The sequence below is a fragment of the Aspergillus aculeatus genome (assembly GCF_001890905.1).
Source record: "Aspergillus aculeatus ATCC 16872 unplaced genomic scaffold ASPACscaffold_18, whole genome shotgun sequence".
NCBI lineage: Eukaryota > Fungi > Ascomycota > Eurotiomycetes > Eurotiales > Aspergillaceae > Aspergillus > Aspergillus aculeatus.
In genome coordinates, this window is record NW_017962993.1 from 588,924 (window position 1) to 610,758 (window position 21,835).

At 54.7% G+C, this 21,835-nt stretch overlaps 8 protein-coding genes and 1 non-coding gene across 9 annotated transcripts; 7 read left to right on the plus strand and 2 right to left on the minus strand.

Moving 5' to 3' along the window:
* Nucleotides 1-229: 229 nt before the first annotated feature.
* ASPACDRAFT_126276 (putative acid phosphatase) lies at nt 230-2,177 on the plus strand. Its single transcript, XM_020196905.1, has 3 exons — nt 230-895; nt 956-1,978; nt 2,033-2,177. The coding sequence occupies exons 1-3, from the start codon at nt 704-706 to the stop codon at nt 2,066-2,068; spliced, it is 1,251 nt and encodes a 416-aa protein (XP_020052344.1). The 5' UTR covers nt 230-703; the 3' UTR covers nt 2,069-2,177.
* Nucleotides 2,178-2,525: 348 nt separating this feature from the next.
* ASPACDRAFT_5756 (uncharacterized protein) lies at nt 2,526-3,779 on the plus strand (the record flags this gene model as incomplete). The annotated part of the gene is made up of 1 exon (XM_020203257.1): nt 2,526-3,779. A coding segment is annotated over one exon (1,254 nt), but the record flags the coding sequence as incomplete, so codon positions are not given.
* A 607-nt stretch (nt 3,780-4,386) lies between these two features.
* Nucleotides 4,387-5,231, plus strand: ASPACDRAFT_63999 (uncharacterized protein; the record flags this gene model as incomplete). Its single annotated transcript, XM_020203953.1, has 4 exons — nt 4,387-4,437; nt 4,498-4,526; nt 4,579-4,968; nt 5,207-5,231. 4 exons carry the CDS (start codon nt 4,387-4,389, stop codon nt 5,229-5,231), a joined length of 495 nt encoding a protein of 164 aa, XP_020052346.1.
* Nucleotides 5,232-5,865: 634 nt separating this feature from the next.
* ASPACDRAFT_35509 (Rieske [2Fe-2S] domain protein) lies at nt 5,866-7,275 on the minus strand (the record flags this gene model as incomplete). The annotated part of the gene is made up of 2 exons (XM_020200128.1): nt 5,866-6,786; nt 6,838-7,275. The coding sequence occupies 2 exons, from the start codon at nt 7,273-7,275 to the stop codon at nt 5,866-5,868; spliced, it is 1,359 nt and encodes a 452-aa protein (XP_020052347.1).
* Nucleotides 7,276-8,026: 751 nt separating this feature from the next.
* Nucleotides 8,027-14,093, plus strand: ASPACDRAFT_1883217 (putative DEAD/DEAH box helicase; the record flags this gene model as incomplete). Its single annotated transcript, XM_020198321.1, has 5 exons — nt 8,027-8,082; nt 8,165-8,843; nt 8,894-9,585; nt 9,682-10,662; nt 10,710-14,093. The coding sequence occupies 5 exons, from the start codon at nt 8,027-8,029 to the stop codon at nt 13,810-13,812; spliced, it is 5,511 nt and encodes a 1,836-aa protein (XP_020052348.1). The 3' UTR covers nt 13,813-14,093.
* An 827-nt stretch (nt 14,094-14,920) lies between these two features.
* ASPACDRAFT_81694 (CVNH domain-containing protein) lies at nt 14,921-15,638 on the plus strand. Its single transcript, XM_020205932.1, has 2 exons — nt 14,921-15,078; nt 15,137-15,638. Exons 1-2 carry the CDS (start codon nt 14,943-14,945, stop codon nt 15,322-15,324), a joined length of 324 nt encoding a protein of 107 aa, XP_020052349.1. The 5' UTR covers nt 14,921-14,942; the 3' UTR covers nt 15,325-15,638.
* Nucleotides 15,639-16,365: 727 nt separating this feature from the next.
* ASPACDRAFT_t289 lies at nt 16,366-16,437 on the minus strand. Its single transcript has one exon. It is a non-coding gene; the product is annotated as a tRNA-Met (tRNA).
* A 715-nt stretch (nt 16,438-17,152) lies between these two features.
* Nucleotides 17,153-18,814, plus strand: ASPACDRAFT_54858 (C2H2-type zinc finger protein; the record flags this gene model as incomplete). Its single annotated transcript, XM_020202928.1, has 2 exons — nt 17,153-17,343; nt 17,431-18,814. 2 exons carry the CDS (start codon nt 17,153-17,155, stop codon nt 18,812-18,814), a joined length of 1,575 nt encoding a protein of 524 aa, XP_020052350.1.
* A 401-nt stretch (nt 18,815-19,215) lies between these two features.
* Nucleotides 19,216-21,820, plus strand: ASPACDRAFT_1859780 (ketopantoate reductase family protein; the record flags this gene model as incomplete). The annotated part of the gene is made up of 2 exons (XM_020197694.1): nt 19,216-20,205; nt 20,949-21,820. The coding sequence occupies 2 exons, from the start codon at nt 19,216-19,218 to the stop codon at nt 21,516-21,518; spliced, it is 1,560 nt and encodes a 519-aa protein (XP_020052351.1). The 3' UTR covers nt 21,519-21,820.
* Between the last annotated feature and the right edge of the window lie 15 nt (nt 21,821-21,835).

Here is a 21,835-nt window from a genome sequence, read left to right on the forward strand (position 1 = left end):
GTTCTACGCCGCGTGATTGTCCAATTTCTGATTTTTTTTTTCTTTCTCCACCTTTTCTACCTTTTCTATCTTGTTTATCTTTTTCTTTCCCCTATCCAATCCTCTTCTCATCTTCCCCCCAGGTTTAAAGGTGCTGCTGCAGTCTTGCAGACCGCGTTGCAGCCGCTGGTTGGGGCACGTGCCAGTCGCCTGGCCTCAGGCCCACTTTCCCCTTCCACCCACTTTCCTTCCCGCTCTCCCGCTGGCCAGTCAGCGCCGAGTGAATCGCAACGTGCATGATGCCTACATTACGCATCCATCTACTTTTCCCCTGCAGAACTGCCAGTCATTCTCAACATCCACGCATAACCGGCTTTCTCCAGCTCCCCCGTCGGAGATACATACCTCGCTGCGCAACCAAGTGCATGCAGGAGGGGCTGGATGCCATCGCTTAAATCCAAAGGGCCAATCGCTTGACTGCAATTACACGGTTCACAAAGCTTCCTATCGGCAGCGGAGATGTAGACACATGCCCCCCGTGGGCTCCAGGCTGTCGACCATCTCGTCCGACATCGCAGAACATCGCAAATCTGAAAACAGGAAACATATATAAAGGCGCTCTAGAATCGGATGCTCTCATGTCCTCTTTCCTTCTTTGTGCCTCAACCCGCAAGCCATCTGGTTCTAATCATTCACTAGGCCTTCGTTTCATCCACCGGGCATCATGTTCACCAAGCAATCCGTCTTGACCCTCCTTGGAGGTCTGTCGCTTGCTCTCGCGCAGACCACCACTGAGGAATACCCTTCCGCCGCGGAGATTGCCGCAGCCAAGGCCTCGGTCCAGCCATACTCACCAGTATCCAACGTCAAGGGTCTCTCATTCAACCGCTTCGTGAACATTTGGTTGGAGAACACCGTATGTCGATTCCTGGCTATGTATACACGGCAAGTAGATGGACCATACTGATCAGATTAGGACTACGATACTGCCGCCGGGAACACCCACCTGGCTAAGTTGGCCAAGAAGGGTCTTTTGCTTAGCAACTTCTGGGCTATTACCCACCCCTCGGAGCCCAACTACTGTGCCTCGGCCGCCGGTGACACCTTTGGCATGGACAACGATGACTTCCATCAAATCCCCAGCAACGTGTCTACCATCGCGGACTTGTTTGATACCAAGAACATCGCGTGGGGAGAGTACCAGGAGGGTCTTCCCTACCCTGGCTACCAGGGGTACCGCTACCCGGAGAGCGGTGCCAACGTGTACGTGCGGAAGCACAACCCTCTGGTTTTGTTCGATTCCGTGACGGAAGATTCCCTTCGTCTACGACAGATCAAGAACTTCACTACCTTCTACGACGATTTGAAGCACGAGCGTCTCCCTCAGTACATGTTCATCACCCCCAACATGACCAATGACGGCCACGACTCCAACATTGAGACCTCCGGGGCCTGGACCTACGACTTCCTGACTAAGCTTCTCGAGAACGAGTACTTCACCAAGGACACTCTCGTTATGCTGACCTTTGACGAGACCAGCACCTACGAGATTGGCAACAATGTCTACACCTTCTTGCTAGGTGGTGCCGTCCCGGAGAACCTCCGTGGTACCACCGATGATACCTTCTATACCCACTATTCCGTCATTGCCTCAATGTCCGCCAACTGGGGTCTCCCGTCCCTGGGTCGCTGGGACTGTGGTGCCAACCTTTTCAAGTGGGTGGCTGAGAAGACCGGCTATGTCAACTATGAAGTTGACACCACAAACCTCTACATGAACGAAACCCACTCCGGTCCGCTCTCCGATGATGACTACAGCACCTACAATGCCGGATGGCCTGTTCCTCTCACCACGGGTACTTGCTCGGCCGGCCATGGTATCTTGTCTCAAGTCAAGAAGACCTGGAAAGACCTGACCGCTACCTTCAACTACACTGCTCCTTTCCCCTACGATTCGCGGAGCAACAGCAACCTTGGTGTTTCTTACAGCCGCAAGCTGGTGAGTCTCGTGTCCACCCCCGCTCAAATAATGCTAATCAATCTTGCTGTGTAGAAGAATGGAAAGACCGAGTCTGGTGTTTCTCAGTGATGTGTACAAAATGGTTATGTCATTTAATTTATTGCTAGTTTAGAAAGGCCGTGAGCCGACGTGCATAATTTCCACCATTCATCTTTTCTTGGTGCCATCCTACTTCTCCCTTGGAAATTTTGACACAGCATAATTTACTATTATTATGCTGCAGCTGATCAGAACGAGTTAGATCTGTGTGCGACTGAGCTGGCCTGCGTTGGTGTGGTGTCTCGACCGCGGTCTACTTGACTCATCGTGGCTGCGGGGTGAGTTGCATCATGTGCATATAAAGCCCTGCTCGCACAAACACAATCTTCGGCTTTGGTGCATTCCCAGTCTCACCCATCCAAACAATACATTCAAAAGGATACTCAAAATGAACGACTCGAGTCGGGAACGACTTGCTGCTCCAAGCAATCTGGAACTGCAAGACTTCGACCACAACGCCGAAAATGCCCTCAACGTGACCTCATTTGAGGACATTCCTCCCGACGGAGGGTATGCCTGGGTGTGCACCTTCTCTGTGTTCATGATCAATGTGCACACCTGGGGGGTCAGCAGCGCATGGGGAGTGATTTTGAATTACTTCCTGTCGCATTCGACCTTCCCCAACGCCAGCCACCTGGGCTTCGCTCTAATCGGAGGCGTCTCGATTGGGCAGTGTCTGCTCATCGGTCCTCTGGTCACGCAAACCCATCAGACGGTTGGCACAATGCCCACGCTGCTGTTGGGGACTGTGCTCGTCTCTGCCGCTCTCTTCAGCGCCTCGTATGCGACCCAGTTCTGGCATCTCCTCCTGACGCAGGGCATCTGCTTCGGCTCCGGGATGGGCTTTCTGTATTTGACCGCCACTGCCATCCTGCCCAAGTGGTTCAGCAGCAAACGCAGCTTCTCCTCCGGGCTTGCCTCCTCCGGCACCGGGCTCGGCGGGCTGGCATACAGTCTGATCGCAGGCCGCAGCATCGAGACCATCGGCATCCAAGGTACCTACCGGGTTCTCGCCGCGTGCGCTTTGGGCGCCAACCTCCTGTGCTCGCTGCTCCTCCGCGACCGACCCAGCCCTCATCCCGCGCCCTCTGTCCTACGATCCCGACACCATCGCTCTCACCCCTCAGCCACCACCACCACCACTCTCTTCTGCAGCCCCATGGAACTCACGCACCTCGAGGTCCTCCTCATCATCATCTGGGGCATCTCCACGGACCTGGGGTTTATCGCCCTCCTCTACTCACTCCCGAACTACGCGACCTCCATCGCCCTGACCCCAAGCCAGGGCTCCATCGCCAGCGCCTGCCTCAACCTGGGTCTCGCCCTCGGCCGGCCGTTGATGGGGTACCTCTCCGACCGGCACGGCCGCATCACCGTGTCGATGCTCACGACCCTCGTCTGCGCCGTGCTCTGCCTCACCCTCTGGGTCTTTCTGTCCTCGTACCCGCTGCTGCTCCTCTTCGCCCTCCTGGCCGGCTCCGTCTGCGGCACCTTCTGGGGCACGGTCGCCCCCGTGCTGACGGATGTGGTTGGATTAAAGCGGCTCCCGGCGACGTTCGGGCTGGTCTGCTTCATGCTCGTGGCGCCCACGACGGTGGCGGAGGTGATCGCGTTGCGGTTGGTGGATCTGGCGGGCGGAGGGTACCTCGGCGCTAAAGTGTATGTGGGCGGCCTGTTTGCCGTGGGCGCGGTGGCGTTGGCGGTGTTGCGGGCGTGGCGGTTCTATGAGATCGAGCGGAAGGGGGTGGTGGAGCGGGATGGCGGCGTGGGGGAGTTTCCGGGGTTTGGGAGGTGGGTTGCCCTGGAGAAGTTGTTTTTGCGGGGGAGAGTGTGAGAGGAGTGTAATGGGGGGAAGGGGAGTGGTTGAGGGGGTTACATTACAAGGGGCATTGGATGGAGTGAGGTTGGTACTAATAAGGTACTGGTAATATGGGTCTATAAAAGCATTGGAGGGATGAGGAGTTACTCGATTGATGGAACGGTAGAATGAATATGAGGTTATGATCTTTATAATCGTCTTCCACTTAGGTTGATTGCATCACATACTGGTTGTGTTTAACCCGGTAGTAGTACACTCTCCCTCTACTCTATCCAACCAATCTATGTGATAAAAGGTATGAGTCTTCCATTGTTGCTAAGATGTTTCGCTAGTGAATGCTCCCACATGTACACTACATGTAAAGACAGGTACAAGTGATATCTAACTGTGGCTGTGAATCGAGATACTGCATGTGCCACCCAACCCCGCATCCTCTCCTCTATCACCCCATCACTCCATCAACCTCAACCTCATCAATCACCCTCAACTTCAACTTGTTCATCAGCTTCATCAATAAACTACCACCACCATGGCCATCAGACTCAACTCCGTCTTCCTCATCCACCTCCTCGTCACCCTCGTACGTCCCCCCACAATTCCAACTAAACTGAACCGAACCACTAACACACCAAACGCAAAGCTCTCCATCCTCTCCTTCATCCTGTCACTGTACGTCCCCCTTTCCCCCACCAAAACCCCACTACCAACTAACAATAATAAGCCTCGCCTGGACCCGCACACAAACCCTCTCCCTCCCGCTCCCCCATAGCCTCCCAATCCTCACCACCCTCCTAACTCCCTACACCCTCGCAACCCTAACCGCAACGACCCTCCTCAAACGCACCGCCTCCCCCAAATCAACCCTGATAATTCCGATCCTCAACACCCTCCACACTGTGTTGACAAGTATCCTCCTCACCCTCACCCTAACCTACCTGAACAACACCACAGGGATAAGCAGCTGCACCCTCGACCAAACCTGGCAGGAGTATTTCCACGCCCGCGACGCGGCGACCATCCGCACGATCCAGGATAGATTGCAGTGCTGTGGGCTGCGCAGTGTGCGGGACCGCGCGTGGCCGTTTAAGGACCGGGATCATGGCGATGATGCGTGTGTGTTGCAGTTGGGGTATACGCGGGCTTGTGCGGGGGTGTGGAGGGGGGAGGAGGTCAAGGTGTTGTGGTTCTTGGTGGTGGGGTTGGGGGTTGTGGGGGGGTTGAGGGTATGTATTTTTTTTATTTTTTGGGGGGGGGTTGGGGGGTGGGGGGATACTTGGTTTCTTCGGGGGTTGTGGATGCTTTTGGACCGGGCTTGGTTGTGATCAGGGCTAATGTGGGCTTTATGGTAGATTGCGTTTTGGGTTCTTCGGGTAAGGGGGATGGGGGGTGGGGTTGTTAAACCGGATGGTGATGGTGAGGGTATCCGGCGGAGACGGGAGGAGTACCAGCGCATTTTGGATCGGGAGGTTGACGAGGGGGGGAGTGTTGGGGATTTTGATGCGGAGGATACGGGAGAGCAGGGTGATAGGGGTGATGGTCGTGATCCTGCTGCTGCTGCTGGGGGAGGTAGGTTGTTGCCCCATTTGGAGTCGGGGTATGAGTGGGGACAGCGTTGATGTTGGCATATGAATTGCTTCCTAGTGGGAGGAGTGGAGGAGGTACTCGTGGTAAAATTGCTGGTTTGTTGGTGGGTTGCTAAACGCTAGATGGGTATGCTATGTACAAGATGCAGGTTGTGGTACAGGTTTCGTTTTGAGAAGTGCTTGAGCGCACAGGACTAATTGCAGTGCTGTTTCGCTTTCTGCTTGTGTCTCGGTATTGTTGCCACGAAGGCGATACCGGCGGGTGGGAATGGGGACACTGCTGACGCTGTGTCTTTGTCTGCTAGGCCTACAGCGCAGAAGATCACGAGTTCGAGCGAGTGCACTCCTCACTTCCTTAAGTAAGTCAATCAGTCAGTGATACGGTGAGTTAAAAGTGTAGGTGGCAGTGTCAACCTCTGCCATGCTCACGCCCTACCATACCCCACGAGATTGCCGTAATACCGCTCGTCCAGCCCGGCCTGCATGCGCGCCTCGGTGTTGAACGGCTCCCGCAGCGCCCCAACCCAGTACTGCTGCACATTCGACCGGAACACCTGCACTGGATCCGTCTGCTCCTGCCCGCAGATCCACGTCAACCACCGATGGCCCGTCGTCACATGGGTGATCTCGTCATTGTGAATGATTTCAAGGGACTGCACGCTCTCTTCGTCGCCCGCCTTGCGGAACTTGTCGATCGTCATCGGGTTTACATCCAGCCCCCGCGCCTCATGCACCAACGCGATGATGCTGATCCGCGCGCGGAGATCATGCCCCGTCAGCGTCGCCGACTCCCACAGCCCATGATGCACCGGAATCGCCCCGAAATACGAGCCCATCTCCTCCAGCCGCGTCCGCAACAGCGAGAAATGCTTCGCCTCGTCGTTGGCGACCTTCAACCAGTCGTGGAAGAACGCGCGCGGCAGACCCCGCGGTTCCGCGGTCGTCGTGCGGAACGCCGCGAACCGCACGCAAATGTCTATCGCTAGATCGATCGCCCACTGCTCGATGTTCGCCAACGCGTGCAGCATCATGATGCGGCTCTTCTGCGTGCCACCGCGTCCCGCGCGAGGCATCTGGCCCGGCTTGATGTCGACGAGGCCATCGCGGGGCGGGATCGCCGGGAGTGTCACGCCGCTGCCGTCGCCAATCTCCATTTGGTCGCTCGTGCCTTCGCGCGCCGTGAAGTTAGAAAACAGGTGCGCCGTCAGCTCGATCTTGTGCTCCGGGTTCGAGGTGTTGAGAATGTGCGCGCACCAGTCACACACGGTCGCCTTGTCGTCCAGGTAGACCACCGGGCCAGAGGGGGTAGCGTCATTTTCTGTTGTTTGTTGAGGAGAAGCAGCCGTCTCGTTGTTCCCGTTTGTCTTATTGCTGGTGTCATCACGCTTGCCCGTTACCTCCGTCTTCAGCTTGATCCTCTCACTGACAGCCTCCATTTTGACCAAGCCCACTCCATCCTCTGGGTATTCCAGTATCACCTGATCCCCGAATTCCACCGCGCCCCGCACATCTACGGCGAACGTGCACGCCTTGATCCCAACACTCGACTCCCCGGTCTCCACGTTGAAGTCGTACGCATGCCACGGGCAGGAGGCCACGTAGGCGGAATCTTCGATGTCGATTGATGAGTCCTGCATCGGGCCGCCGGCGTGCGGACACTCCGCCTCCATGGCGTAGTAGGACCATCCCTCGGCTTCGTTCTTCGGTGTGGGGGAGGTGGCGGATGGCTCGATGGTGGGAAGGCGGAACAGCACGAGGCGTTTGCCGGTCGTCAGATGGATGACATAGCGGGTTTGCGTGAGGGAGGCGAGCGGGGCGAGAGGTATTCGTGGCATCGTTTGAGTGGATGTGTAGACTCCGTTCGAAGTTCTGTTGGTGTGTGGATGAGTGGAGGGGGAAGTTGTTTGCTTGGCAGAGGGAAGAGAGTGAAATTTGAGATCACGTGAGGCGGGGCGGCGATGGTCTAGACCGGATTGGGGGATGGACAGGCACAGCCGGCGCGAGTGGGGTCTGCCTTATCGATAAGGCACATGATCATCTCTTCTTATCTTCTAGTTACATACATCAACTTTTCGGCTATGGGGTTACTCCTGTATTGCTGTTGACATCTCTTTGAGTCGAGCGATGGAAACGCTCTTCTTGACTGCATACCGTATTACAGTCGACCTTTCCATGATCAGCATTCGAAGCCGTCAAGGTGTCTGTTAGAATCCTCAGACTCTCTTGGTTGTCAGCAAAGAACTGTGCTACTCATTTGATTGTATGTACTGGTCTGCCTGATTATGTATAGGAGTAAACAGTCGCTGGGCTATGTAATCAGAAAATTATCAAGTAAGACGGTTGAGCTAGATGCTGTGGAACTCGCTGGGCGAAAGGTCACCACGGTGAATGGTGGAAATATCAAATTCGAGCAGGCAGCTTCGCGCTAAAAGCCTCTGGCTGATAAAGGCCACCCAACCATCAACAATCTCCTTCTCCCACACCCCGGTCCTTTCCCCTCTTTTCATCACACAGCCTCATTTCCTCAACTTTTCCTGTCCCCAAAGCTCTGCTCTTTCCACACGAAGCGGATGGTGTCCACCCAACATGTCGAGTGCCTCAAGCCCGCCGGACGATCCCAACTGGGCTTTCCTTTTCAGAGGGTGTGTTCTTTCCTGCGGTGGCCTGATTCATATTCCATCCTCAGCTAACGTATCCTGCTTGGATCAGGAAAAGCTTCACTAGTCCACGAACTATCGACCTCATCGGAGATTATGCCGGGGACGAACTGTTCATCCTGGAGGGGGACTCGCTCCTACGCCACTGCTTTTCCGACGATCTGCTAGACTTTGACCTCGGATTTCAGCTCCTCCATGCCACCTACATCGTCGAGAGATTTCTCGCACAACTCCACCAGAGGAAATGTCACTTTCACATCGTCTTCTTCTCATCCCATTCAGAGGCATGCATCCCACAGCACAGCAGCGCGGATAACCGGTCGAAGTACTGCCTAGCTCGTGAAGTCATCCTGCAACATCTGAGTCGCCACTTACCAGAGACTATCCCGTCCATGCACATCCGCTGTTTCGAGACGTACGACTGCAAGGATTTCAACGACTACCTTGTGGCAACCCGTGCGTACTTCATCATGTGTCATGATGGGGAAGATCTAGCGATCCACCACCAGCCTTGCGCCGAGAAAGCAGAAAATTCTGATGCCCTCTACATGTATGATGAGGAAAAGCACACCACCTCGGGACCAGACGGTGAGAATTCCTCTGGGAAAGTACGACCTAAAACCGATGCGAAGCCTAATGAAGCCGCCTTGAGCAACTCCGCTACGTTCCGAAGTTTTATCTCTTGGTCCCTGTCTCGCGGCTATACAGTCTCGCTCATCAATAGTCTCGAGTTTCGGGATACTAAGGTAAGTGGAGCTTGTCATTCTGAGACATTAGCACATACTGACCAGTACAGGTCATTTCTACGATCCTCGAGGGATCGGGTTTGTCTAGACAGCAGTCGTTCGAAGATCAGGATGTTGACTCGAAGTCTGTGCACGGTATGATCTCTCAAGCGAGCTCAAATGGCGAGACGTATGCGGCTAACATGTGTCCTCCTGCCACAGTGTCCGACCCTGCGGTCGGTTCCCCTGCAGGTCAGCCAAGTGAACGAATCAAGACAAATTTCAGGAGAATTTACGAGACTGTCCCACGTCCGAGCCTATCCCAGCGCGAATGGGCTGTAATATTCACTCTTAGTGCTTTGGGAGAAACTGGCACACAATGTAAGACGGCTGACAAATGCATGGACGCTATGTTGCTACACACGGCAATTCTGTCCGAGTGTCGACTGTGTGACCGCCCATGTCAACTCGATGCCTCTTGGCCTGGGGCGGACTTTCTGAGACGGTACAACGATATGGCGCTTGCCGTCTTGCAGTCTCCCTTCTGGCAAGAAGTCACTGCGGAGAAGCATATTCCCCGCGACTTAATCGATGTGATTGACGGAAGGATCTTTCTCGGAACTCTGAACAGAAATCAGAACTCGAGTTCATCAATGCTTGTCAGCCCTACGGTAGTGGCGAGATACAATCTCCTCGTATCAACACTCAACAAGATCTGCGCACAAGAGATTGCCAGAACCATCATGACAGGAGACGGTGTCATGTCAGCAGACCGCTAGTACCAGGAACACACGCAAGACATAGCCCACCCGAGATGCAAGAGCCACTCGAATATTTTTGGCTCTGTCATGCCTTTCAGTAACCCCATTTTGGACAAGCACCTGGGACCCATTTCATTGGACATTGTACCTTCCGCTGTGGGAATTTCGAGTTCTGCACGTTCGAAACCGTTCACGGAGCGAACCCATTGGCATAATGCCCGCCGTCCCTTGGACGTGAAGCAGCCTGCCGCACCACCCGAGAAGATTCAACGTCGTCATCAGCGCTTGATGAGAGATATCAGGCAGTATGCTCTTAGTCTCACAAATGCGACCGGAGGCATCTTGCAGCCCGAAAAAGTGTTTCGAGATTCGAAGGGAAGTGCGGATCGCAGACCTACAAGAAACCAGGAGAATACCCGTCGTCCCACAGGACCCAATCCATCATCCGAGATTCAGGACAGGCAGATGATGTTTATCAAGAAGCAAATGGAAGTGTGGCAGGACCAGCGCCGCTGCTTCGATAAAGAACCAAGTCTTGCCCAGCGATACGTGAACGCAAAGTCCTACCTTGAGGGCTTGTCAGAAGAGAAGCGATGTCATTTAGAAGCTGAGATTTTAACATACTTGATAAGCACCCTGGCTGGTCTTTGGCGCAAGCGATGCGTTGCCGCCAAGAAAAGCCAGTCAATGCCGATAGTGGCGCTCATTTGGCATACAATTCTTCAGATCACCAAGGTGCAAGTGGGAGTCACTAAAGACATCGTCCGGTGCATCTCGAAAATTTCGATAGCACTAGGCCTTCCGGATGTCAACCTAGTCCCTCATGGGAATCAATCCCTGACATTCGAGTTCGCGTTCCCGGGAGCCGATTCTGAGGGCTTACACATAGGATTGTCATTTCGTGAGTTTCAGCTTCTCCATGCAGGCCCTTTTCTCGATCGCAACATGGAGTCAGCGCTAGATTCCCGGGTCAGGGGCTTTGCGCCTGACAGATGGCAACGAGAGATCCTGGATCAGATAGATGCTAAGGCAAGTCTTTTTGTGGTGGCTCCTACCAGTGCTGGGAAAACATTCATATCGTGAGTGATTTAGGCCTTATCTACAAACTTACCTAACATATGTGCAGGTTCTATGCGATCAAACAAGTTCTCCAAGATAGTGATGACGGAGTCCTAGTGTATGTCGCACCCACCAAAGCCCTTGTCAACCAAGTCGCCGCAGAGATCGAGGCTCGATTCACCAAAGCATACAAGCACGCTGGAAAGTCTGTTTGGGCCATCCACACCCGTGATACTCGAGTCAACAATCCGACCAAGTGCCAGGTACTCATCACTGTGCCACACATTCTTCAAATCATGCTTCTTGCGCCGGGTAACGCAAAGTCATGGTCCTCTCGCATAAGGCGAATTATCTTCGATGAGGTGCATTGCATTGGTCAAGCCGAGGACGGCGTAGTCTGGGAACAGCTACTTCTTTTGGCACCATGTCCTATCGTCGCACTTTCTGCAACCGTCGGCAACCCCAAAGAGTTCAGCGACTGGCTGAGCCTGACACAACGGGCAAATGGCTTTGAGCTGAAAACAGTGGAGCACAAAGTCCGCTGGTCGGATCTCAGAAAGTACATCTATCGCCCACCAGTCAGGTTTAACTTTGATGGCCTCCCGGGGGCCGCAGTGCTTCCAGTCCTCGGTCTAGATGGATGTGCTGACATGGAGTTCATACACCCCGTGACGAGTTTGATCGACCGTTCAAGAGGCATACCAGACGATCTTTCACTTGAGCCCCGCGACTGCTTGAAGCTCTGGCAAGCAATGGTCAAAAATCAAACAAAGGAATTTGCTCTTGATGCCTCTCTATCTCCTTCAGACATGATGCCGGAAATCATGACCAAAGCTGATGTTTTCCCATTCGAGGCTAGATTGAAAGCAGTTCTTGCATCATGGATGAGAGACGGCAAGTCGCCGTTTGACGCTGTGGTGCAGGAGCTATCAGAGAACGCTCTCAGCAACAAGAAAGCTGATATTCATCCTTCATCGACTGCTAACAGTCACGCGAAACTGGTCGGCCTAGAAACCCTGCTTCATACGACTCTACCGCTCATCTGCGCCCTCTCCGAGCAAGGCGCCCTTCCGGCCCTATTTTTCAACTATGACCGGAGCTGGTGCGAGAAAATCTGCCATCACATTTGTAGCGAGCTGCAGAAGGCTGAAAGATCTTGGAAAGCGTCTGATGCAGAATGGAAAAGCAAACTGGCCCGTTTTCAGGCATGGAAGAAATCCAGCTCGACTCGTGCCAAAAAAACCACAAGCCACAATGCCAACAAAATGTCACGGGCAGACCGACTTCGAGAAGCTGCTTCAGAGGAACCCGACTGGTACGCGTCTTTCGACCCTGAAGAGCCGCTTGATAGATTCTCTCTCGCCAATGGAAGGGCGCTATCGAAATCGGACTTCGAAACATATGCCGCGGAGCTAGAATCCTTTGGTGTACCTGAAAGATTCATCGACGCGCTGAGACGTGGAGTAGGAGTTCACCATGCAGGTATGAATCGCAAGTACCGCAGTGTGTGTGAGATATTGTTTCGGAAGGGGTTTCTGCGCGTCGTTATCGCCACTGGCACGCTGGCGCTGGGTATCAACATGCCCTGCAAAACAGTCGTATTTGCAGGCGATACGGTGTTTCTGACAGCGCTCAACTTTCGACAATCTGCGGGACGGGCAGGTCGCCGTAGCTTTGATTACTTGGGTAATGTCGTCTTTCAGGGCATCTCTGATCTGAAAGTCCGTCGCCTCATGAGCTCCAAGCTGCCTGACCTCAACGGACACTTTCCTATCACCACCAGTCTAGTTCTTCGTCTTTGTATCTTACTTCATGATTCGGACCAGGCTATCCTCGCAAAGAAAGTTGTTGACTCGATCCTGTCAAGTCCGCGCATTTACCTTGGCGGGCCAGAGTCCAGACAGACGGTACTTCACCATCTACGCTTCTCGATCGATTACCTCCGGCGCAACCAACTCCTCAATGAGACTGGAGTGCCACTCAACTTCGCCGGCGCGATTTCCCATCTTTACTACACCGAAAACTCCAGTTTTGCTCTTCACTCTCTCCTCAAAGCGGGATATTTCCACCGCTTGAGCAAGCATCTCTATGAGAATCCTGAACGAACCCTCCGCACCTTGATGGTAGTCATGTCGCACCTATTTGGCCGCCAACCCCTTCATCCCTCCGTCATCAAGCGCCACCATAAACGCCAGAAACAGTCAACCTCGGTGGTGGTCCTTCCACCCCTTCCCCGTCCAGCTGAGCGAATCCTGCGGTACCACAATCGCGAGACCCTGGACATCTACTCCACTTACGTCGCTACCTTCGTTGACCAGCACCTCCACGACCCAGATGATGTGCTTCCATTGACCAAGCTGAAACAAGGCGGCATGACTTCGATTCCTCAATTCACCGCCCGTGACAATCGCACAAGACCAGCAGTCATGTGCCCAACCCAGGCGGCGATCACATCAGCCTTCGTCGCCCTCTCCTGTCCTAACCCCCCCAAGACCATCGCACACCTCTGTAAATCAGTGCGTCAGGGTGTGTGGCTCGAACAGTCCGTTATCCCGCATGTGCCAGTTGAGTCGGACGGAGAGGCAGGCCCTCTGAATGCGTATCTGTATGACTTCTTCAAGCATGGCAACAAGTCGGCGCTGGATAAAGAAAACATGATTCGGCGAGGTGATCTGTGGTTTATGTTGAATGACTTCTCTCTGATACTAGCGACAATTGTCGCGAGTCTCGAGAATTTTCTGAAGTCGGATGCGAAGGCATCAGTGGGGGAGCCAGATGATTTGGGAGTTATGGGGTGCGGGGATGCGCAGGAGGAGGTGGATGAGGTTGACAGTATGGCCCAAACTGTGCTGCCCGGGAGGGAGAAGAACTCGATGGTGAAGCAAAAGGCGAATGAGAAAGGAGGCAAGACTGTTTTCGCCGCTGACTCAGAGGAAGAAATACCGAACAGTTGGGAGGATATGATGGACGATGAAACCAAGAGCAATGCGGATACTGTTCCAGCTGGTATCGACGAGACATTGCACACCGACCACGACGAGCAGGGCCAAGTGGAAGTATGCCAGCAAATGGACGCCGTGTTCGACCAAGATGGATTGCAACGAGTTCTCAAAATGTTTCAGCTGTTGCGGACGGAGTTCGATGCTAAGTTTAAGAAGATGTGGGCTTAGGGATCTGTGTTTCATTTGTAGTTTGATTTGTGTAGTGTAAAGTGGATGTATAGGGACTCGGGTCATTTTCATCAACCTGAAGTGAACATACACGAAGCAAGTACCGGTATCTGGTGGGTGGGAGTCGTCAACGATGAGGCGTAGCCGAGTGATATCTGCAGGTGGCGATGGGTCCCGCATGTCGGTCTGAGGCCACAGGTATGAGCTAGGCAGCTCTGAACAATAGAAGAGGCGACTAGCTCAGCTTTGATACCCTTCCTTCTTGAATTCAAGACATCCCTACAAAGATTCGACGAATTAGCAGGCGGTAGAGGGCTGTGATTGGCAGTTGGTGGCCATATTTCCTGCCTTAGCTGATTGGGCTGTGCCATTTCATTTTCTTCGATACTTGTTTAGATGTGAACAGCTACTTCAATAAGGTCTCAATTAATGCCGCAAGATGCTCACTTGCGTCAGACTGGAATGTTGTAAGTCATTTGTAAAACATTGGACTTGTCATAAAGTGACTCGTCGGCACACCATCCATCATAGCCCGTCGATCCTCGCCACCTGATCACGACATGACCTCAAGCTTTCCAGATCGGCTATGATCAGGTGCAGGTATACCCCATACTACGTAGACAAGCTTAACTTCCAGTCCCTCAAAGATGACACGGTCAATACCCATTAGGTAATCGCCACCTCCCCTGACCCACCGCCGACACCGGTTCGCCTTACCCGATCTGATGGAAAGTGGATACGACCTCTCTCTTCAGCTGTCCTTCTGTGTACGCCTCTCGGCCACGCCTCACAATTCCTCTGCTCAGCCTCACAGCCCCTCAATGCCCCTCCACCCCCCCAAACCACCCAGACACTGTGGCTGTCTCGCCAGAACTGGCCGATTCGGCCTTCACCGTCGCGACTCAGCTACGTACGTAGACGAATACGGATCCCCACCAGCCAAGCAGTCAATGCGGGCAATACAGACCGACATGGGGTGACAGCCCGCCTCCTACGTGGGTAAAGGAGAGCGACAGCCAGCGTATAAAAGGGAGCTCCATGCCCTCCGGAATTGCCATCCATTCATCATCTCAATTCCTCCTCATCCAACTCTCAATCTACTCCTACCGTCTACCACACACACCTCCACAATGAGCTTCCACGAGTCCGCCGTCCACGGTTCCATCCGCCTCGAGGGCCCCTTCCTCCACGCTCTCCTCCGCGATGCGCACGGCCACGAGCGCCCCGCCCACATTGACCTGAACCACTTCATTGGCAACATCAACGGTATGTAGCCTTTCGTTCCCTCTAGAATATAAACCCAGGTACTGATCGCACGGGACAGGCCACTTCCAATGGGGCGGCCACAACTTCTTCGAGTCCGCCCGCGGGGTGCACTTCGACATCGAGGGCGGCGCTCACGTCCCCGTCGTCCGCGGTGAGCTCCGCGACGAGCACGGCAACTGGCACGTTCGCGACATCAACCTCGCCGAGCGCTTGTTCAACATCGACGGCCACTTCGAGTTCCGGTAGATTTAACGTTATCATCTCGATGAAATCTGAATATTAGCATTGTTTTGTTCACTTCCTCTGTTCAAGTCCATCCCAAGTAGCGGTGAGGTCGATAGATCGTCGGTACGGTACGGTACAGTGCATCAGAGGGGCGATCGGTACCGAACCCAGAATTAGGGTCTCGGAGAAAGTTACGTGGAAACCGCTGGAAGGAAAAGAGAAGATGATCGGCGGGATCGGGGTTTCAGTACGCTGGTGCCGAGTAAACTAGTCTAAAAGACAATAATTCGGCCGCGGGCGATCATAACATCTTACCGCTTGCGGGTTAATCTCACGTGCTTAAATTAGTAGTCGATCCACCAGTTGTCTGGGTGGTTGTTCAGATCGGAAATAGCGGGGTTGTCTCGGCCCCCGCCAGTGTGTCGGGTCTCGCGGTGCCGACCAGTTGGGCCCCTTTTCCTGCTGCCCCTCCCTTTCGCTGGGATGTGAGTAGAAAGGTCGAGTAGCTGTGGTGCTACATCCCTAGCTATAATGACTGCGGATACAAAGTTGGATTGAAGGCGCTAAAGGTATATCAGTGAATTGATTGTCTTGCTGCAGCTCGTGTTTGCTCATCTGATCTCCGACTTTGCTACTCATACAGTAATGAAACTGCTGGTCTCCAAGCATCGTGTCAGGCTTTCGTCATACCCTCATGCGGCATGAGATCCTCCGGATTATCTTCTTCGTTCATGATTTTAAGCTTTCCAGATCATAGTGCGCCGCTGTCCGCCCGCATTTCCTATCAACTAATGCGATAGGCTCCTGCCAAACATCACATTAACAAGACCAGGACACTTTGCTTGACAACAGTAACAACCACCCGCCTCTAGATAATAGTATTTGTTCGCGTCATATAATCAGGCTCTCTCATGCATCACATGATGCAACTAGGAGTGTATGCATTAGTCCTCGTGGCTACACAAAATTGAATTCTAGACTTTTTTTCCAATGGCGCATGGGTGAATGTGAAAAGGTGATTAGAAGTTAGGAAAAAGAAAAAAAAACCAAAGAAAAAGATAATAGCATGTCCTGGTTTCGATCCAGGGTCCTCCGGGTTATGAGCCCGGCGCTCTTCCCCTGAGCTAACATGCTTGGGTTGATGTATTAGAGCAAGATTTAATGCAATATAACCCAACAAAATAGCAATAGCAACATCGAATTCTGTCATCTGCTCTTTGACAGCCATACGCCATATTAGATTGCTGCCTTGGGTATGTTGTGCCAAGACCACGGGTAAACATCTTGTCGCGGTGATTGATTTGGGAGTTCTTGGCTCTTGGCTTCCGTGTCGAGATACTCCGTACATAATATATATTTTGGTCCCTCGCCCAGGCCACAGATGAAGGAGAAAATCCACATTGATTTATCGGCTCGTTCAGAACTATGGACGGAAGCCAAAGTAAATAAGAGCAAGGGTCGTTGCCTATATCCATAGTAGGACTTTCACTTGTCAATTTGTTCAAGACGCACATACGCAGACAGTGCGCTAGCAATCTTTGTCATTTAGGTGGTTTAAGATAACTAACTACCTACACAGTAAGTTAGTAGCCAAGTTTCCGCAGCTGCCGGAGGCGGGAATTATGTAATGAGTGGGCAGGAGAGCGCCACCCCAGGTAAGACCGTGTCGACACTCTTTTGATTTGTCAACCTCTCCTGCTGGTACATCCAGAGAAAAAGCTATTCCTGCAATCACGTCGAAGGTGAGTCGAGAACCGAAGAAGGAACTCCAGTACAACCCTACTTCCGTGAGGATTGTATGCCGGACAGCCTCGGTCTCAGCAACCCTACGTTGGAAAATTGCCCCGCCATGGATCATCAGGCTCCTCAGCTGCGTATGTACTATAGCGCAACCTCGAAGGATAATCGTGCTGATGGAGCTCTAGTCACCACCGCACAAGTTGACTCTAACGTGATCGATCCAGCTCTGCTCAGTGTCGACCATTCGAGCTCCGGAATATATGACCGGATTTCACCCCAACAGCAGGACGGGCTAAGCGCGTCCTCCTCTGACCTTCTGCGCTCAGCCAGAGCAACGCACCCCACCACCGATCCCTCTACCACAAATCATGGTCGACAGCTCCCTAGACGTCGAAGCCGCTACCTGACCCGGCAGTTAGAGGCACAAGCGGGCCCCATTGTCATCCCCAATGCCAGCAGCGATTTGAACCCGATGGAAAGGTGGCGGAACTCGCCGCCGGAAGAGGAGCCAGCCCTGATTCCAGATATTCTCGATGCGCTGAAGACGGCCCCCAGTCAACCAGACAGCATCAGCCCGAGTACATCGGGAAGCAATAGCCATGCATTCCGTCAGTATAGACGAGCCGCATCGACCACCAGCGGCGAATCCAGCGCCTCGTCGCGAGACTCCCAGCAATCCGGCCGCTCGACCTCATCCGCACAAGATCCGCTGGCAGTCCAAGGACAGGGCAGCCGGGTTCGCAAGGGCAAAGCCCCATCTCGTAAGAGACAGACCACCAACCAATCCACCAGCTCTACCCACGCGCTGCGCCGCTACTGCTGCACCTTCTGCTGCGACCGCTTCAAGAGCAAGTACGACTGGGCGCGTCACGAGAAATCCTTGCATGTGACCCTAGAAGCGTGGTACTGCGCCCCGTTCGGCACGACCCTCCTCTCCTCCACCGCCCCAGAAACCATTCTGTGCGCCTTCTGCGGCGCTCCCGACCCGGACGCCGCTCATCTAAACGACCACGATGCCACCGCCTGTGAAACCGCACCCGGCACGCGCCGCTCCTTCCGCCGCAAGGACCACCTCATGCAGCACTTGCGCCTCGTCCACAACATCCTCCCCACCGAGGGGGGTTGGCCCCCGAACCTCGAGAGCTGGAAGATTGGGCAGTCGGCCATCACCTCGCGCTGCGGGTTCTGCGACACCCGGCTACGCAGCTGGGAGGAGCGCGTCGAGCACCTGGCGGAGCATTTCCGGCGCGGCCAAACCATGGCAGCCTGGCGCGGCGAGCACGAGTTTCCCGCGGACTTCGCGGCGCTGGTCGCCAACGCCCTGCCGCCGTACCTGCTGGGGTCCGAGTCGCGCAGCGTCATCCCGTTCTCAGCGACCAACTGCGACGTCCAGGACCACTTCGCGCAGATCTCGTCCCGGGCGCAGTGGGGCGAGGCCGACCAGCAGGTGGCGCGTGAGATCGTCGCCCCTGCCGTGCCGAGCGTGGCTCCGCCGTTGCAGGCGATGGCCCCCGGGGTCTCGCCGGATCAGCTGAGCTCGTTCACCCAGGTGCTCACCCTGCATCTGAGCCGGTTTGCCCGCGAGCAGATACGGAAGGGGGTCGTGCCCACCGATGAGATGTTTCAGCAGGAGTCCCGGCGCGTGCTGTACGATTCGGAGGATGCGTGGAACCAGACGGTGGCGGATAATCCCGAGTGGTTGACGGCGTTTCGGGGATTGCACTGTGAGAAGGATGGGGATGGGGAGGGGGAGGGAGGCATTTGTGGGTAGGAGAATTCGTGTTCATAGCTTGTTGATCTCTGCGTAGCTGTTTCGTCGCGTCAATGCATCTTCCAACTGATTGACTCTCAGTGTTGGGATAGGACGGAGGGTATGACAGGCATTGGAGCTCCTTACGAATTCAACAATTTGTAAGGCTACACTGTGAGGAATCCGACTAGATTTATCGGGGTCCGAAGGGTGTGGATTTGACATAGGGCGTGTAAGAATGTCTCTACAAGGCGTAGGGCGTAGGGCGTAGGGTGTGACTGAACAGACATAAGCACCGCACATCTCGGATAGATCACGCAGTGCAGTCGACGACGTCAACTCACATCATGTTACGAGTACTCTCGCGACATCTGGCTTCAACCTACAGACTTGTGAGTCGGAGCTACTCACATACCGCAACCATGCCGTCGAAACGCCTCCCACCCCGACAGCCACGAGTCCACGTCCTGGGCCTCGGCAGCATCGGCACCTTCACAGCCCACGGGCTGAACGAGATCCTCCCGACGCCACCAGCAGTGACCCTCCTCCTGCACCGCGAGACTTTATACGACGAGTACCTACGCAACAGCAGCCGGACCACCCTGCACACCGTCACCAGCCAAACCACCCACCACCGCGGCTACGACCTCGAGATCTACAACCAGACCACTCGCACCTGGCACGCGCCCCCTCTCTCGAACGCACCAGCAACCAACCCGATCGACCACCTGATTGTGACCGTGAAAGCCACACAGACCGTCGCCGCCCTCCGCCCGTTACAGCCGCGGCTGACCGCGTCCTCGACGATCCTCTTCCTCCAGAACGGCTGCGGCACGATCGACGAGGTGAACGAGCACCTGTTCCCAGATCCCGCCACGCGACCAAACTACATCGTAGGCGTGATCTCCCACGGCGTTACACTGAATGCTCCATTCGAAGTCACGCACACCGGCGCCTCCGCCATTTCACTGGGGAAAGTCCCTCGCCAACTCGCCCAGCTCCAATCCCACACCCCCTCCGCAGAGCCAAGCCCAGACCCTCAGAAACAGGAAGAATACCTCCTCCAGGCCCTCCCCACCTCCCCCCTCCTCACCGCAAAAACCTACACCACCTACGCCGAGATCCTGCAACATCAACTCGAGAAACTCGCCGTCAACGCCTTCTGCAACCCCGTCTGCGCGCTGCACAACGCCCCGAACAAATTCCTCTTCACCCAGCCAGCCCTGCGCCGCGCCGTGCTGGCTGAGATCTCCGCCATTGTACCGAAACTCCCCGAGCTGACGGGCGTTGAGGGCGTGGCAGCGCGGTTCGCGCTCGACCGGCTGGAGGACACAGTTAATACGGTGCTGGAGCGCACGCGGGAGACGACGTGCTCGATGGTGGTGGACTTGCGGGGCGGGCGCGAGACAGAGGTAAGGTTTATTAATGGGTATTGCGTGCGGCGGGGGAGGGAGGTGGGCGTTGATATGGGTGTGAATGAGGGGCTGATGCGCGCTGTTTTGGAGAAGGGGGGGAGGCTGGCGTCCCGGGGGGGTTCTCCCCCGGGAAGCCTTCGGCTAGGATTGGGACTGAGGTTTGTAGCCAATAGTAACAGACATACTCTTTTTTATTTTAACACTTCGCCCATACTGGAAAATATGTTTTCTCATTTGTAAGGGTGGGGATGGTGGAGGCAGGTGATGGTCCGTGTGGGTTGGGTTTGGGAACAGGATTGCTGTGTGTCGGTCCTGTCCTTTGATGCAAGCTTACTCGATCAAAGAGGAGCTGATTATGTGATGCAAGGTAACTTATTGGCAGTCCGTGCAGGCAGGCTATGTTGAGTAGAGCCGTGTGATTCTGCTCGAATGGTGAAAAACTCTGACGGCGCGGCAGGATCAATTAGGGCGCGACGAGCCACGCCCTAGGGCGCGCATCGACCTCTGCAACGGACACACCTATTGTAACTACCATCAAGTACTCCTTAGCAAACCTCTGCGATTGCCTAGAAAATCGTACTATTGTCTAAAGCCGAAATCTCGACTTTGAATCCTATTATCCATATGTACTCCCCTGCCACTCCCCAGCAACCGACGCTCACAACTTATTTGCCTACTCTATGGGAGGCAAAAGGGCTGTGTATAAGAACACGCATATAATTAGCTGATTTCCATTCTAGTCTGTCATTTTGGTCTCTTTCACTTTGCCTCCCATCAGACCGCGACGACAAGGTACTGTACGATATTCTCACCAAGACAAAAGGAGCCTGATACCTCGACCATCCCTCGCGCGTATCCGCCTTCCGGAACTTCTCAATGCCCTCCGCGACCCCATCCTCATCCACCTCCCAATCGCCCCCCGCCTCCACCCGCTCCGCCCTTTCCCCCGAAGCCCGATCGAACTGCACGCCATTTCTGTCCAACAGCCCCGTGAACACGTGCACATCCCCAGCCCGATACAGCTCCGTTGCGTGCGCCTCTCGCGGCATCCGCAGGCCTGTGCTCCCGCGCGCAGAGCCATGCACGCTCAGGTCAAACGGGAGAAGCCCCTTACACGCGTTCCCGAACGCGGTGGTGCTGTTCGTCTGGTAGACTGCATCCATGTACGGTCCCAGGGGGAATCTCCTCCACCACGCCCGTCCGGAAACGACGAGCGGGACCAGGGCGATGGCGTCACGCTGTTCGCTCGAAACAAGAGGAAGGACATTTGCTGGGAATGCGCGGAGAGGAACCGCGAGGACAGTCGGTGAAGGGTTGCACTTGGAGGGAGTTCGGAGGCGGACTGCAGCCGGAATCCAGGGGCGATATGGCGGAAGCTGATGCGGCGCCGGGGTAGGCCGGCCCGGAAGGACCAGAGGAATGAGTGTTGCGGGGTGGCGGCTTCGTACAGTGTATCGGCGCGAGTAGGGAAGCTGAACAGCCTCAGCGGAGGCGGGACGCAGGGCTAGGGAGTCGCCTCTAGATCGCGTCCAGCAGGCGAGTAAACGCGGCTGTCACCCCCAAACATGAAGGACGCGGAATCGAGGCAGCCAAAATGATTCTAGGAGGCGGCCCAGGAAGTAAAAAA